This window comes from Trachurus trachurus (assembly GCF_905171665.1).
Source record: "Trachurus trachurus genome assembly, chromosome: 6".
Classification (NCBI taxonomy): domain Eukaryota; kingdom Metazoa; phylum Chordata; class Actinopteri; order Carangiformes; family Carangidae; genus Trachurus; species Trachurus trachurus.
This window is the reverse complement of record NC_139897.1, coordinates 22,533,268-22,548,091: the sequence shown is the minus strand read 5'-3', so window position 1 is coordinate 22,548,091 and position 14,824 is coordinate 22,533,268. Positions and strand designations below refer to the sequence as shown.

Here is a 14,824-nt window from a genome sequence, read left to right as displayed (position 1 = left end):
TATGAGATTAGGCTTTGAGTCAGTTATGTCGCGAGTGAGTATGTACAGTATGTGTCGTGGTTTATCTGTTGTGTTGTCTCTGTTAGGGACACCCCAGGAAGAGTCGACATTATTACAATTCAGTGGCCAAAAGAAATATAATGAATACACATATACTGTGTGCTTATCTATTCAATAAATCCTACAATACAAGTGGGACAGATTATTACAATAGTCACATTTGCAGTAAGAAAATGACCCACATGCATATTGTAAAATCCTGGCACCCTTGATATAACCTGTGCTAAGCAACCTCCGGGTCTCTAGGGGGCGCTGCTTTATTTCCGCACTGCTATCGTACGTCGAGTTTGTTGCCGGAAGTAAATCCCTCCTCCCCTGTCAGTGTAAAAGTACTGCCATGCGAGTTTGTTTGGACGTCCACGCGGCACACAATTCACACAAATAACTGAAAACTTGACAAATAAAAACAAAACAACAATAAACCGAAATGGGCAAGAAAGGCAAGAAAGAGAAGAAGGTGAAGGGAGCGGAGAAGACGGCCGCTAAAATGGAGAAAAAGGTTTCAAAGAGGTCCAAACGAGAGGAGGTAACAGGTTTAACATGGACTAACTATTTATAACTGTGTCTAATTTTATTTATTAACAAGTTATAAAGATAAGATCATGTTTATCGTTTGTTATTATGCATAAACGGCAGGTAAATTATTGTGCGAGCTGGTTGCTAGCATCAATTGTTCACCACAGTGTTTGCTAAAAGTCTTTCTTTCTTTCTTTCTTTCTTTCTTTGTAGGAAGATCTGGAGGCTCTAATTGCAGAGTTTCAAAATCTGGATGCAAAGAAGACCCAGGTTGTGGAGGCATCATGTCCTCCTCCATCACCGAGGTGAAACACTGCTGCTGCTTGGCAAACTTCTGCTTTATTGACCCTGTTTGGAAAGTGTGTTTCTCAAAGTAATGACCATCCCAGTTATTAATAGTTAAAACAGCATTATTCTCAAGTTCTGTTTGGAAGATTATAAATGGATTCATAAAGATTTAACATTTAGATAATACATAATATTCAGAGTCTGTCTGTCAAACGTGGGTGTTTGGAAATACACTGTAAATCTCCTTTAGAAGACACGCTGACATGTTTTACAAAACGAGTTAACCACTGAGGTGTTCCACATTGTGATTTTGTTGATGTCATCATGATGCAATGCATGGATGATGGAAAAATCCAACCCGGAGGTGGATCCTGACAGGACACTGGAAAAAAATTGTGCACAAAATGTAATAGTAATCCATCTAGTTTACTTTAATGAATATCAAAGTCTTAATGATGCAAGATGAAAACTTGTTGTTAAAGCAGCCAGTCTGCATATTTCAATCCTGACCAATTGCCGAACACACTGACATTCCCTAGAGCCATAGGAAAAATGTGGATGAAGAAGCATTAATAAAGCAGACTGTACTGTGACATTATTTGTAAGTCCTGGTTGGAGAATGTACTTTTTAGGTCTGCAATAGTTACAATGTAATCAATATCGCATTACAACATTGTTGTGTATTATAAACACCATATACAAATATTTTTCACCTATCATCTATTTCACATACGTTTAAAGGAAAATAAAAAGCATAATGAAGACTCCAACATATCACAATATCTGCCCATATAATCTCAATGTGGTCATTTTTGCACATCGTACCATCGTCACTGATGTCACTTCATTCTTTTCAGGTTGAGCGCGTCTCTCTCTGCTCATCCTGAGAAAGATGAACTCATCCTGTTCGGAGGAGAATTCTTCAACGGAAGGAAGGTTGTTATAAAATATACATGCTCCTCTACATTTGTGAGATAAAAATCTTTTCACTTATGATGCAGACTTTCCTAATATGTCTGTTCAGGCATTATGCAGCTATAACAACATAGATGAAAGCAGTCTTTATTCTTACTGTAAATAATCTCTAAGCAGAATTAACACACCAGCACTATGAAGTAGAGCTCATGAGCTTTGATATATTTGTTTCCTTCTTCCCCAGTTTTGTCACCATGCTCTCCTGATTGAATACTAATTTCCTATGTAAAAACCTGTTGCTGCTCCTTTTGCAGACTTATCTGTACAACGATTTGTTCTTCTACAACATCAAGAAGAACAGCTGGGTTAAATCAGAAATCCCCAACCCTCCTCCCCCACGCTGCTCTCACCAGGTAAGTCTGTTATAAGTGGATCCTCGGGTTTCTATTGGTAATATATCAGCTCAATATGAGAGACCCGGACACATACTGTGTATTTAGAGTTCAGTTAAAGAATTAATTCATTAAAACTCACCTTATACCCCTTTCCCACCGGCCAAAAAAACAGTTTGTCTGTGCTGAACTTCCTCTGCCGTCTGCTTTTGCCTGCTGCCGTCTTTTTGTTGCGAGGCTTCTTCCATGTCCATGTACCTGCATGCATGCTCTGCTTTTATTGAGTCAGTCTGTTTTGTATATATTGTCCACGCTTTTCATGTCTGTGTTCTTGCTCTGCATGACTGTTGAGTGTTAAATGATCTTTGTTGTCTACTGTACGTTGTCCTTATCTATATTTTATTAACATTTTTATCTCATTTTATTGTTTGCATGTACCTCCTTTACTCTTATATTCTGTTTTAGGATGACATTTTAACATCTGTCCAGGGACTACAGATGAAAAATAGCCTTGTTGGCTAACTCACAGCAATGTTTATTGATGTGCACTGTCCCTGCTAAATAAACTAATTAATAAAAAAGAAAAGAAAGAAGATCTCTGAGAAGTTTATTGCTCTTTTATTTAGAGCCCAGCTGCCATCAAATCCCACATTTCCACCTATTTGACAGCATTTCATTCACAGCTGAGGGTCACATTTTGACTGGGAGTCTTTTATGAATGTAAACTTGATCAATGTGAGTCTCCATGTGAGCCACAAGGGGGCAGTCTGCTGTAAACAGATCTGGGGAAACTAAAGCATATCAGCAATGTCATCATGGCTGATGGCCTGTTGCTAGAAAGCCAATTAAATCTGAGGACATCAAGAGCTCCTTATCTCTCTCTGTTTATACACTCCTCTTCTTCCCCTTTGTCTCCCTCGCTCTGCCTCCTCCCCTCAGGCGGTGGTAGTTCCCCAGGGCGGGGGCCAGCTCTGGGTGTTTGGGGGAGAGTTTGCCTCTCCAAATGGGGAACAGTTCTACCACTACAAGGACCTCTGGGTGCTCCACCTGGCGACAAACACCTGGGAGAATATCAAGTGAGTGCACGGGGACATAAAAACACATGTAACAATAAACGAGACGCTGGAGAAATGGAAGTAACGGTCAGTGGATCTATTTAATGCACAAGTTTATGGACTATAAAACTACTGTTTGTTAAATATTATATGATAAATAAATGTACTAGGAAATCTTAAAGAATTGCACACAACTAGTCCCATAGGTTGAGGTGTTTCCTACAGATTCTAGACACTTTTATTTGTGTTTATAAATGACTGTTGTGTTTCTCCAGGGCGCCCGGTGGTCCGTCGGGTCGCAGCGGCCACAGGATGGTCCTCAGCAAGAGACAGCTGCTGGTGTTTGGAGGTTTCCATGAGAGCACCAGGTAGGTGGAATAATCACTGATTAATAATGATAATAATAAAGGACAGTTGGTCTATTTAATGTCTATTTAATGGTGATGATAGTAGGCAGGTAACATCTACGGTTACACCATCATGGTCTTAAAGTAGCACTAATAATAATAGATTTAGTATTCGGCACCTTTCATGTAACCCCTACGTCAATTTATATGAAAAGCAAACAAACATGATCAGAATCACAATGTATGTAAGTATGATTGTAGTTTCATCTGTGCTTAAAGCCCCTTATTTTACTGAGGTGATGCTTAGTGGCAGTATGAAAAACGACACATAACTTGAACTCTAACCTGACTCTGCAGCTCCTCCCAGTGTTATGAAGCGTTTCAATGTCTTTAAGTGTGACGTTTGGGTTTTGTGTTACACAACTTTAATTTTTTGGTATACTGTCTGTCACTACCACCACCACCGTCACCACCCTCACCCCCAGCAGCAGCAGCAGCAGCAGCAGCAGCAGCAGCAGCTATTTGTAGATGATTAATCCACAGTAGACTATGAAACAACAACAGCCAAAATTCATCAGAGAACAAAGATCTGACTCTAAACGAGTGCTCGTGCTGCTCTGTGTCCGCTGGGTGTGTCAATAAATAACTTCATAAGGCCACAAAAAGTCAGGTGTGCATGTTTGGGAGTTCTATCCCAAAGTGACCCCCCCAAAAAAACAACAACAACAACAGCTAAAAACCCATTACCACAGGAGAAACAGCAGCAACCAGTTCACTCACCCGTGTTTGATTTCTGGTCTGTTTCATCCTCTTGGCATCAGTCGGTACAGTATGAAGTATTGCAGCAGATCTGCATGAGAAGATGGATGAAATATTCTGTGTGCAGTGTAGTGGTACACTGGTGTTGTTGTTATTAAGCTCTTGTCATTCATGCGTGAAATTGCTTCATGGAGCTTGAAGATCTTTTTGGTTCTTCGTCTTCCTGCAGCCGGTTTTCTACTTTTTTTTTTTTTGCGAGGTTTCCACTCATCTCTCTCCTCTGACCTCCTCAGGGACTTTATCTATTACAACGATGTCTACTCCTTCTCCCTGGACACCTTCACCTGGTCTCGCCTCGCTCCGTCAGGCTCTGGACCCTGCCCACGCTCGGCTTGTCAGATGACCTCCACACCCGACGGCATGGGTGTCATCATCTACGGGGGATACTCCAAAGTGGTGAGTGTACTAATTGAATGTAAAACTAAAAATAATCTTCTGTTATAAAAGTAAAAAAAAGAAAAGAATAACAAATAAAACAAGGGCATTAGGAGTGTTATAATACCATTCATTAATTCTAGAGAAAAAAAACTTGACAACTTGACAACTATTACTGGCAACTATTATAGTATATATGAAAACAAACAAGAGACAAACATCAATGTTGGTTTACACAGTTAATTTAGACTAGAAGCCAGTTTCTTTGCTGATGTTTTCTGGTTCTGTCTGTGTTCATGTCAAGAGGCTTAAAAGCAGCGGGATAAGTTGTTGCACACAACTTGTCTTTTTCCTTATTCATTCAAATTCAGATATTCACTCAGACGTATTCGTCGTGTGACTGTGTGCACCGAACCGTGACCCCCATACCCTGATGGCACGGGACGAATACAAATACCGTTACACCCCTACTTTTCATAATATGAATGAATGAATGAATAAATTACTTTTATTATTGTGTCATGCACAACAAACGGGGACCAGAGCACATCCATCAACACATCAAAGAAATAAGAAAACAAACAAGGGTTCAAAGCCATTATCCAAAAAAAGAAAAATGAAAGGAAAACAATACCAGGGTTCAAGGGAAATCATCAGAAATTAATTGAACCAACACTAAGGAACTTTTCAGCCTTCATACAATATTTTCATAACTTTTGTGATGGTACATCGACTTACAACAGGTTGAATGACACCTCTGTCATGGCCTGAGGGGGTCTGTATCGCCTTCACTGGCACTAAGCAGCTTTGAGGAGCATGGTAGGAACCCGGCTCTCACTTAAGTTTCACTTTCACTTTAGCAAGTCACGACGAGGAGGGAGCAGGCAATGCGACACCTTTCCGTCGGATTGTGCATGTGTGTTTACTGAGAAATGATCCGCTGGTAACAGAAACTTAGTTTGGACGTCTTCTGTTAATTTCCATGCACCAGGAGATCAGGATGTTTACGACGCTACGCGCTAGTGCTCATGGGAAATGGAGTCTTCCTTCAGGCAAAACACTACCGCTTTGGGCCACTGGCGCCGCCAAACTCAACCAAAACTGAAAGTTCTTTAGTACTGCTTTAAATAAGGTCATAAAATATCGGGTGTGCATGTTTTGGAGTTCTATAACTGATTATGTGATGTGCGTTGTGTGTACGTTTATTAAGAGGGTCAAGAAGGACGTAGACAAGGGGACCATCCACTCTGACATGTTTCTTCTGAAGCGAGATGGAAAAGACGGCCAAGGTATAAAAACAAAAACAACATTCAGCTTCTCTCCTTCTCGTTTTTATTTATGTGTTTTTGTGTGTGACCTACTGTACCTGTCTGTTTCTTCGTCCTGCAGAGAAGTGGTCGTGGTCGAGGGTGAGTCCCTCCGGTAGCAAGCCGCCTCCGCGCTCCGGTTTCTCCCTGGCGGTGGGCCCGGCGGGGCGGGCGGTGCTGTTCGGCGGCGTCTGTGACGAAGAGGAGGAGGAGACGTTGGAGGGCGACTTCTACAACGACGTGTATCTGTACGACACGGTGAAGAACCGCTGGTTCCCGGGGCTGCTCAGGGTGAGAGTCAGGCAGCGAAGTCACGCACACACCAGCTGCAGTTCACACATCCATCACATCTGTCGCACACGAACGCTGTCTGTGGCTCTGTGCAGATTCATCTTAATTTCTGTTGCCCGTGTTTGTCTTCTTATACTTACGAGTTGCAAAATGAATCAGTGGATCTTCTGCACCGATGCTTTGGATCAAACACAGTCAGTTATATACAGTTCTGGAAAAAAATAACAGACCACTTTCACAAATGTTTCTTAAAAGCATCTCTACATGTATGATAGTCATTATTTTCTTTTCTTTTTTAAATACCAACACAAACACAACTCATTCTACTTACTGGGACACTGAAGAGGTCATCACCTGAACCACATCTGGTTTTATAGGAAGATTATAAAAGCCACTGCTGGGATTAAACATTGACATTATCCCACAAAAACTGATTCATAAACTCTTCCCGAGTTAAAATATTCTTGCTGTGTTGTTTAGGAATAAATATGAAATGTTTTCTTTGCATTATTATTATTCAAGGTCTGAAAATACTTGTTATTTTTGGTTATTTTGACTAGTTGTCATTTTCAGCCTATAAAAGCTCTAAATGACAATATTTTTATTTAAATTTTGGGAGAAATGTTGTCGGTAGTATCAAAACACATTTTTTTTAAATTTAATTTTACTCTAACACATACCTATAAATGGTAAAACCAGAGAAACTGATCATTTTGGGAGTGGTCTCTTAATTTTTTCCAGAGCTGTATTTTTCACTGTTATTTCCACTTTACAATTCTTTGTCAAACTGAACCTGATGAGATTCATTCAGGTTGGTGCGGTGCTTTGCTTTTTCTTGCCAGTGGAATCTGATCCTGCCAGCTCGTGGATTTAGACATTTTATCAATTACATCTTATCAAAAATACAAACTCTTTGCTTTTTGGCTTCAGCAGAACAGGCTGCATCCGTCATTTGATAATCGCTCCATTCATCCATCCACCTCACTTCCACTTGACAATACCTATTCACCTACATTTGTTCCGACCGGCGTCGCTGGCGCGTGACCAAATCATTACAATGTGCAGCGCTGCCAAAACGGCTCCAACATCTGTCCGTGGTTATTTATCGTTTGTTTCCCGATCAGGGGAACAAGACGGAGAAGAAGAAACGACGAAGGGGGAAGAAGGGCGGAGCGGAGGGGGATGGAGCGGAGAAGGAGGAGGATGCGGGGGAGGGGGCGGCGCCTCAAGGACCCACCGAGGTCGTCAAGGAGATCGTCACCGAGGACGGCACAGTGATGACCATTAAGGAAGTGATCCGAGCTCAGGGGGAGGAAGAGGAGGAGGAGGAGGAGGAAGAGGAAGAGGAGGAGGAGGAGGGCAAGTTTACACACACACACACACACACACACATGAACACTTAAACCTTTTAAAGGGATAGTTCAACATTTTGGCAAATTGGCCCATTGCCATAATCCCTATAGTTTTAGCAGTAGCTTTGTTACCTTTAATTGTCGGTGCAAGCTATTTTTAGAACGGCGGAGCAGAGCCGCGAGCTGCTCAGAGCTACGCTACGGAGGCTAATGGGATTTCCCTCATCAAACTCATCAAATACACAATCCAACAACTCCAAAACGCTCTGGTGGACAAGTTGTGACCTGCACATTCACCATGTTATGAGATAATAACGGAACTTTATGAGACAGAGTTGTTTTCAAGGTAAATGCAGAGACTGCTTGCTGAAAAACTGCCCCCGACAGGAACAACGCATCAGCGGTTTTGCATGAATTTACCTCTAAAACAACTCTGTCTCGTGACATTTTGTTATTATCTCATAGCGTGGTGAATGTGCAGGTCACAACTTGTCCACCAGAGCGTTTTGGAGTTGTTGGATTGTGTATTTGATGAGTTTGATGAGGGAAACCAAGAAATCCCATTAGCCTCCGTAGCGTAGCTCTGAGCAGCTCGCGGCTCTGCTCCCCCGTTCTAAAAATAGCTTGCACCGACAATCAAAGGTAACGAACCTACTGCTATGACAATAGGGATTATGACAATGAGCCAATTTGCCAAAAATGAAAGCTATCCCTTAAAAATTCACATGTAGGTCATTATTATTCATTATTTCATTATTTATCTCAACAGCCTCTGCTCCCCTGGTCGAGCCCTGCCCAAGGTCCAGCTCCATGGCCACAGCGCGTCAGGGCAAACTTTACCTGTACGGGGGCATGTTCGAGGTCGGGGACCGGCAGTTCACCCTGAACGACTTCTACTGTCTGGACCTCCACAAGATGGACCAGTGGGAGACTCTGGTTGAGATGGATCCGAGTGAGTCGGACAGCGAAGTGACAAAAAATGATCTCAGATTGAATCTGTGTCGCCTCAGCAGGCGACTGATGTATTGTTGTGTCTGAGGAGTTAAGAGTGAGGACGAGATGGGAGGAGAGGAGAGGAGAGGAGAGGAGAGGTGGGTGTGAGGTTTCATTTGGATTTATAATTATTTCACCACAGAGACACAGGAGTGGCTGGAAGAGTCTGAGTCAGAGGATGATGATGAAGAGGAGGAGGAGGAGGCGAAAGGACCAGCAGGAGGGGAGGAGGAGGAAGAGGAGGAGGAGTCTGAAGAGGAGAGCGAGGAGGATGAAGGCAAGGGGATTAATTCTTCCTCTTTTTCTTTTTTTTCTTTTTTTTGTCTTTGCACTCATCTTTCTTCCTTTTCATGTGATTTATAATGAGCAACAAGCACAGATCCAGATTAGGATTCGCTCAACATTAAACATTCACAGCCACTTCACTCCACAATAGCCCAGCTGTGTGGAGGTGAAGCAGTCGGCACGCGCTCCCTCAGGCCTCATGTCTTCTGTCTCTTTTTTATTTTTATTTTTTATTTTTAGTTTATTAATACAGGACAGTGTACAATACCATTAATCACTTTTAGAGCAGAGAAGAGATGGTTGTACCAGATTTAGCCACTAGGGCTAATTTCCATCTGTAGTCCCAACATAAAATTCACAATACAAATCACAATAAAATACAGATCGCAGAAAAATACAGATCACAGTAAAATACAGTCTCTGCTTCTGTCACGTTCCATGGAAACAATTCAACACGACAATATGAATGACTCCCAGGAGAGATGGGTTCAAAATGCACACATTTATCCCCAAACATAATAGAAATAGTAACATAACACTATTATTTTTTTCATGTGTAATTCTAATTCATGCACAGACTCTTATCGCTACATTTACCTTTTGTCTGACCTATAGTTTGAATCCGCTACAGTCACAAACTAAACCATCTTTGTGAATGGTTTCCACTCGAATGGCGCCATCAAGTCACATTTGCATAAAGTACAGAGGTACATTTGTGTCTTTATTATTCAGTCAAAAGAAAAGTTGATTTAAACAAAAAATATTTTCAATCAAAACAAACTTCACTTCAATCAAAGAAAAAAAGGGTTCAAATGCAATTTTTTGGGTCTCAAATATTTTTTTGCATTCAAACACTTTTTTTTTTTGATTGAAAAGGTTTTTTTTTTATTGAAGTGAAGTTTGTTTTGATTGAAAATATCTTTTTTGTTTAAATCAACTTTTCTTTTGATTGAATAATAAAGACACAAATGTACCTCCATATAAAGCAGCATCTTTGTCCCTATCAATAGACATATGAACATGTACGATTATTTTATTACTAATTGTGATTAAAACATTGCTTATGTTGAAAATACTATAATCAGATGTTTGAACTCATGAGATCAGATATTGGTTGAGCTATAATCTTCTTGACTTTAACTCCCTAAATTGTCATTTTCTGCGACAAACATGCAACAGGTTATCTCTGCAGTCTGTTGGTCATATTACCTTCATTTGTAGCCGTATGTCTGTGTTGCTCTCACAGATGTTTGCAGCATTATAACACATATAATCTGATTTTTGTAAACAAACGAGTCCCTGGCAGCTTCTACTCAACACCCTCGGTGCCATCAGATTTGGCAAAAAAAAACAGCTGGATTGCAGCTGTCCTCCTCAGTAAATGTTCACCATGATATTTTGAACAAGCACCTTTAACCTCTCTAACCGTGTGTTTCCAGATGAAGAAGACCACCCGCCGGTGAAGGAGGGGGAGAACGTGACGGATTACCAGAGCCGGACGGAGCAGTACTGGACCGGACAGGCACGAGCGAACATGGGCTCTGACGCCAAGGACAAAAAGGTCGCCAAGGTTGCTCTCGCCATGGCTAAAGTCTTCTATGAAGACCAGTAGTGGGACATGCCAAACTGTTGTGTGAGTGAGTGAGTGTGTGTGTGTGTTTAAACAAATATTTTGTTTTTGTAACATCGCTGCAAGTGAAATTTCAAAAAACAACAAATCAAATCCATCTCATCAAAATGAAATTTAACATCATTAAATATTGTTAATGTTAATGTGTAGGTATATCTATACATTAAATGTGTTATTACAGTTTTTCAACATCAACGGTTTTCATTTTCAATAAAATAACGTGATAACAACTATTCATTGACTGGGAATAACAAAATTATATTGCTGACATGTTTTGCCATCATGATAATTGTGAATGTCTTTGACTGAGTGACTGACTGAGTGACAGAGTTGAGTGATCATAGATCCAGAGACTTTAAAATACCAACCCAACTATTTGAATCACGCATGGCCCGGCTCTATACTAAGGTTTAATCTAGTCTTGTTAGCAAGCCATGGCTACAACAACTCACATAGCAGATATTGGTGAGAGCAGTGAGATGGAAGCAAAACATTACATTAAAAGACACTAAAACTCTCCATTAAGGATTTATTAATGCAGCCTTGAAGCCCATTGAGGATAAAACATGTTGAAATGACAGGTCACATGACCTGATAACGTAATAGATACGTTTTTTATACCAAATCATGTGAATATTTCAGAAAACGTGGGCAAATCCCATCTATATTAAAAAAAAATCAATCATCCATACTGTGCAATCTATACATTTCTAAATAGGATTTGTCCCCATCTAGTGGACATCGTTGTTAGTGCATCCAGTCACACGGGTGGAGAGTGATATTCGACTACTTTGCAAACTTGCAAATATTAAGGGGTGATGCAAATAAAATGAATGAACCAGGTATGTTAATTAGAAACAGCTTTTTATTGGAGGCTTGAGTGAAGCTACTGGAAAGTACGAATGTTACAGCTCATAAAAACACAAGTCTTTCTTCTTCTTTCCTCTGATTCCTGCTACCTCTTTTTTTATTTCGCTCACTTGGTCCTTCTTTCCCTCCTGTAGTGAGATCCACAGATATGATGCAGATAGAAAGCAGCAACACATTTCCCTTTGTCTGAGTTTCACTCCTCTACAACAAGAACGAAGGAGTCTGGGAGGAGAGAGAGAGAGAGAGACACTGAGCTGAGCAGAGGAATGAAAGAAGTCAGGAATCATCAAAAGATGGGAGGGATGTGAGAGGATGGAGAGTCACACAGAGAGAGAAGAGAGCAGGTGAGGAAGATGGGATGGCACGACGGTGGTGGTATCAGCAGTAAGGGGAAGTAAAAGGGGAAAGGAAGAGGAGCGAGTGATACGGGGGAAGTAGGAGGGGATGAGTGCACAGTGTGTCAGGCAAGACATCAGTCAGTGTGCGAGCACCAGCCGATCCCTCTGTGGCCTATTTTATCCTCCATCAGCATGCTGTACGAGGGATGAGAAGAGGCTGATGAATAATAGAGGAGAGGAAGAGATGGATGAGAATGAGCCTGCCTTCCTCTTGTTCACTTCTCCCTCCTCCATGGCCACTCTTCCCCTCCTTTCTTTTTTTTTTTTTTTTTTTGCCTGCACACCCCCTCTCTACCACCCCCTTTTTTTTTAATATTATTTTATTTTAACTCTGGGGACCAAAAAAAGGCTTTATAAATAACTAAAGAGGTGAGATTTTTTTGGGTGCACTGCTGACGTTGGGGCACGTTGTGGTTAATCGTCACAGATACGTCAGCTGTGTGTGTGAGAGAGAGAGGAAGAGGAAGAGGAAGAGGAAGGCAGAGGAGAGTTCCTGTCCTTCTCTTAACTTTATGAACCTTTTATTGGAAGTAAAGACGATTTTAATAAAGACTTTTCAGCCGTACAGATAAAACGGATAATCCATCAGGAGTCAAAAAAAACATTCATTTCCCTTTTGGAAACCAGAACATACAGTATATTGTTAAACCTTGTCAGCAGATCTTTCATTATTTTTTGTTATGGGGGAGTGTTGCACAGTCTTTTCATCCTTAAACTACACAAGCAAGTCTTATGTAATCATTGACCACCCAGAGGAGCGTCCCTTATCGATTGCTTGGAGATGTCACGCACTACAGATGGACCAGATGGTGAGCAAACACAGTATGCTGCTAGATGAGGCTGCTGGATAAGAAAAAGGAAATTAAAACTGAGAGTCAGCACAATTTTATCATGTATGTATTTAATCATTTATAGAATTTATGTATTTATTTGATAAAGAAGATGCATGTTAATCATCATCAGGACAAAGCACACTCATAAGAATGATGGGTACAGATTATAATAATACTTTATTTGGATAGGAACAGTGCATATTGATGAACAAAAGTAAAAAAGAAAAGAAAATACTGTTGCCGGAATAAATAAATAAATAAATAAAATACAGCTGACAGTACACTACATAGAATAAAAACAGTACAATAAATAAAATACAAATAACAGTACACTACACAGTCCGGATAAGATAGATTATAAATCACAGACAAAGGTGGGTACGGTGGCCCTGAGGGCTCAATGCACTGCAACTAGGAAACACATGTGTTCGTATGTGGTTTGAACTCTCAGGGCCACCGTAGCTGAAATTTTAGTGGAACAAATTCACATTTTGCTCATTTTCCTCAGTCTGTGCACATGTACTGTAGCTCCTCCTAGCAACTACATTTTGAGCAAACAACTGCTGAGGGTTTTGTCAGTCTCACCTGTTGATCCTGCCCTCGCTGGTTCTCCCACAGCGGCATGTTGGCTGCTCTCCTCCTCCTCCTCCTCCTCCTCTTCCTCTTCCTCCTACAACATCCCTCTCTCCACGGGCTGCATCTATCCCCTGCCTGACCCTCACTTCCTACTTGAATCCTAGAAATAAATTAGAAAGCTAATCACACCGGTCGAACCGTCAGTTTTTCCCACATGTTTCTCTGTCATCATCATCCACTTTATATGAGCGGTCGATATCGACCAGCAGCTCTGTCCGTCGTCTTCCATGTATGGTCATGTTTTGAGAGTAGGAGCGGCTTTTCACAGTAGTGGTAACCAGATCTCTGTTGCAGTTTTGTGCAAAATAGAGAACACAAAACACAACTGCGTGTGATCTGTGTTTCTATTGAGTGATGTTAAGTGAATAGAGCAGAATTTTCTCCTCTTGCGATATCATTGCAATTGAATGTGATGATAAATTTCCAACAGTCTGCCTCCCTGGGGCGAAATACAAGAAGATTATGATATTAGTTGTTGTTTTTTTCTTGGAAATTCATGTGTTTGGATATTCGTTTTTTTTCTTTTCTAGGATATTTATGTGTTTTCATTTCTTGTTTTTAGGTTCCCTGGTTGAAATTGCTCCTTCAGCAGGTGTTTGTGAGGGAACAAGAGAGAGAGCACAACATCTTTATGAAAATACATAGAAACTGGAATAGGAATATAAACTCAACCGTAGACCTGCAGCCTATAATAACCTGAGATGATGAGTCCTGTCATTATCTCATGTGTTAGCAAAAGTTACACAGTCTGTCTTTATTGAGACACACAACCCTGCACTGGACAGATTTAGTCAAATTACCCTGAAAGAGACATTTTTAAACAATTTTTCTTGTGTGTGTGAGATAAATTGTGAATGGCTCTTGATGATACATTTTTTTAATTGCACCTGTGTTGTGCTCTTTACAATATAATGGCCCGGTAATCGTTATCCATGGTTGTGTCAGTAGTGACGGCTTTATTCTAATTGATTGTGTTCACATGATGTCATGGATTTGTGAGCGCACACACACTCGTGTTACTAACTTCTAAGTCCTAATCCCTCTGTTGTGGTCAGGAAATCACACTAACCCTACAGTACCTCCCCCACCTGTCCTACTATTCACCTACTCACCTTTTATGCTTCCTCCTCCTCCTCCTCCTCCTCTCTCTCTCTCTCTCCCACCCTCCCTCTCTCTCTCTCTACTACTAGTGTGTTTAGAAGCCTAAGCCTTAATCCGCAGCCTCACAGTGATTTTATTACTGTAATCTGGGCTGGAATTGGCTTAGCTCTCCCAGACACTGGCAGGCAGAAGGACAAGGACAACAACAGCAACAGGACAGCTGCAGGGAGGAGCTGAACGGGAAAAGGAAGACGAGGAGGAGGAGGAGGAGGAAGATTGGTTTAAAGGTGACTTCGTATTGTGTCTGTCACCTGTTGTTTCATTTCTGTGGAGGACAGGAACAAGTCAACTAAGCACATAC

The 14,824-nt window shown here is 41.0% G+C and overlaps 1 protein-coding gene across 1 annotated transcript; it reads left to right on the top strand.

Moving 5' to 3' along the window:
* Positions 1-382: 382 nt before the first annotated feature.
* klhdc4 (kelch domain containing 4) lies at positions 383-10,806 on the top strand. The gene is made up of 13 exons (XM_083972887.1): positions 383-586; positions 790-881; positions 1,722-1,800; positions 2,094-2,192; positions 3,111-3,247; positions 3,502-3,594; positions 4,626-4,788; positions 5,978-6,056; positions 6,157-6,365; positions 7,490-7,728; positions 8,485-8,669; positions 8,853-8,987; positions 10,435-10,806. Exons 1-13 carry the CDS (start codon positions 488-490, stop codon positions 10,605-10,607), a joined length of 1,782 nt encoding a protein of 593 aa, XP_083829013.1. The 5' UTR covers positions 383-487; the 3' UTR covers positions 10,608-10,806.
* Positions 10,807-14,824: the final 4,018 nt, after the last annotated feature.

Coding starts and splice junctions, on each gene's coding strand:
- klhdc4 (XM_083972887.1), top strand. CDS start 488: ATGGGCAAGAAAGGCAAGAAAGAGAAGAAGGTGAAGGGAGCGGAGAAG. Junction 2,193..3,110: donor CCCCACGCTGCTCTCACCAG/GTAAGTCTGTTA, acceptor TCCTCCCCTCAG/GCGGTGGTAGTTCCCCAGGG. Junction 7,729..8,484: donor GAGGAGGAGGAGGAGGGCAA/GTTTACACACAC, acceptor ATTTATCTCAAC/AGCCTCTGCTCCCCTGGTCG.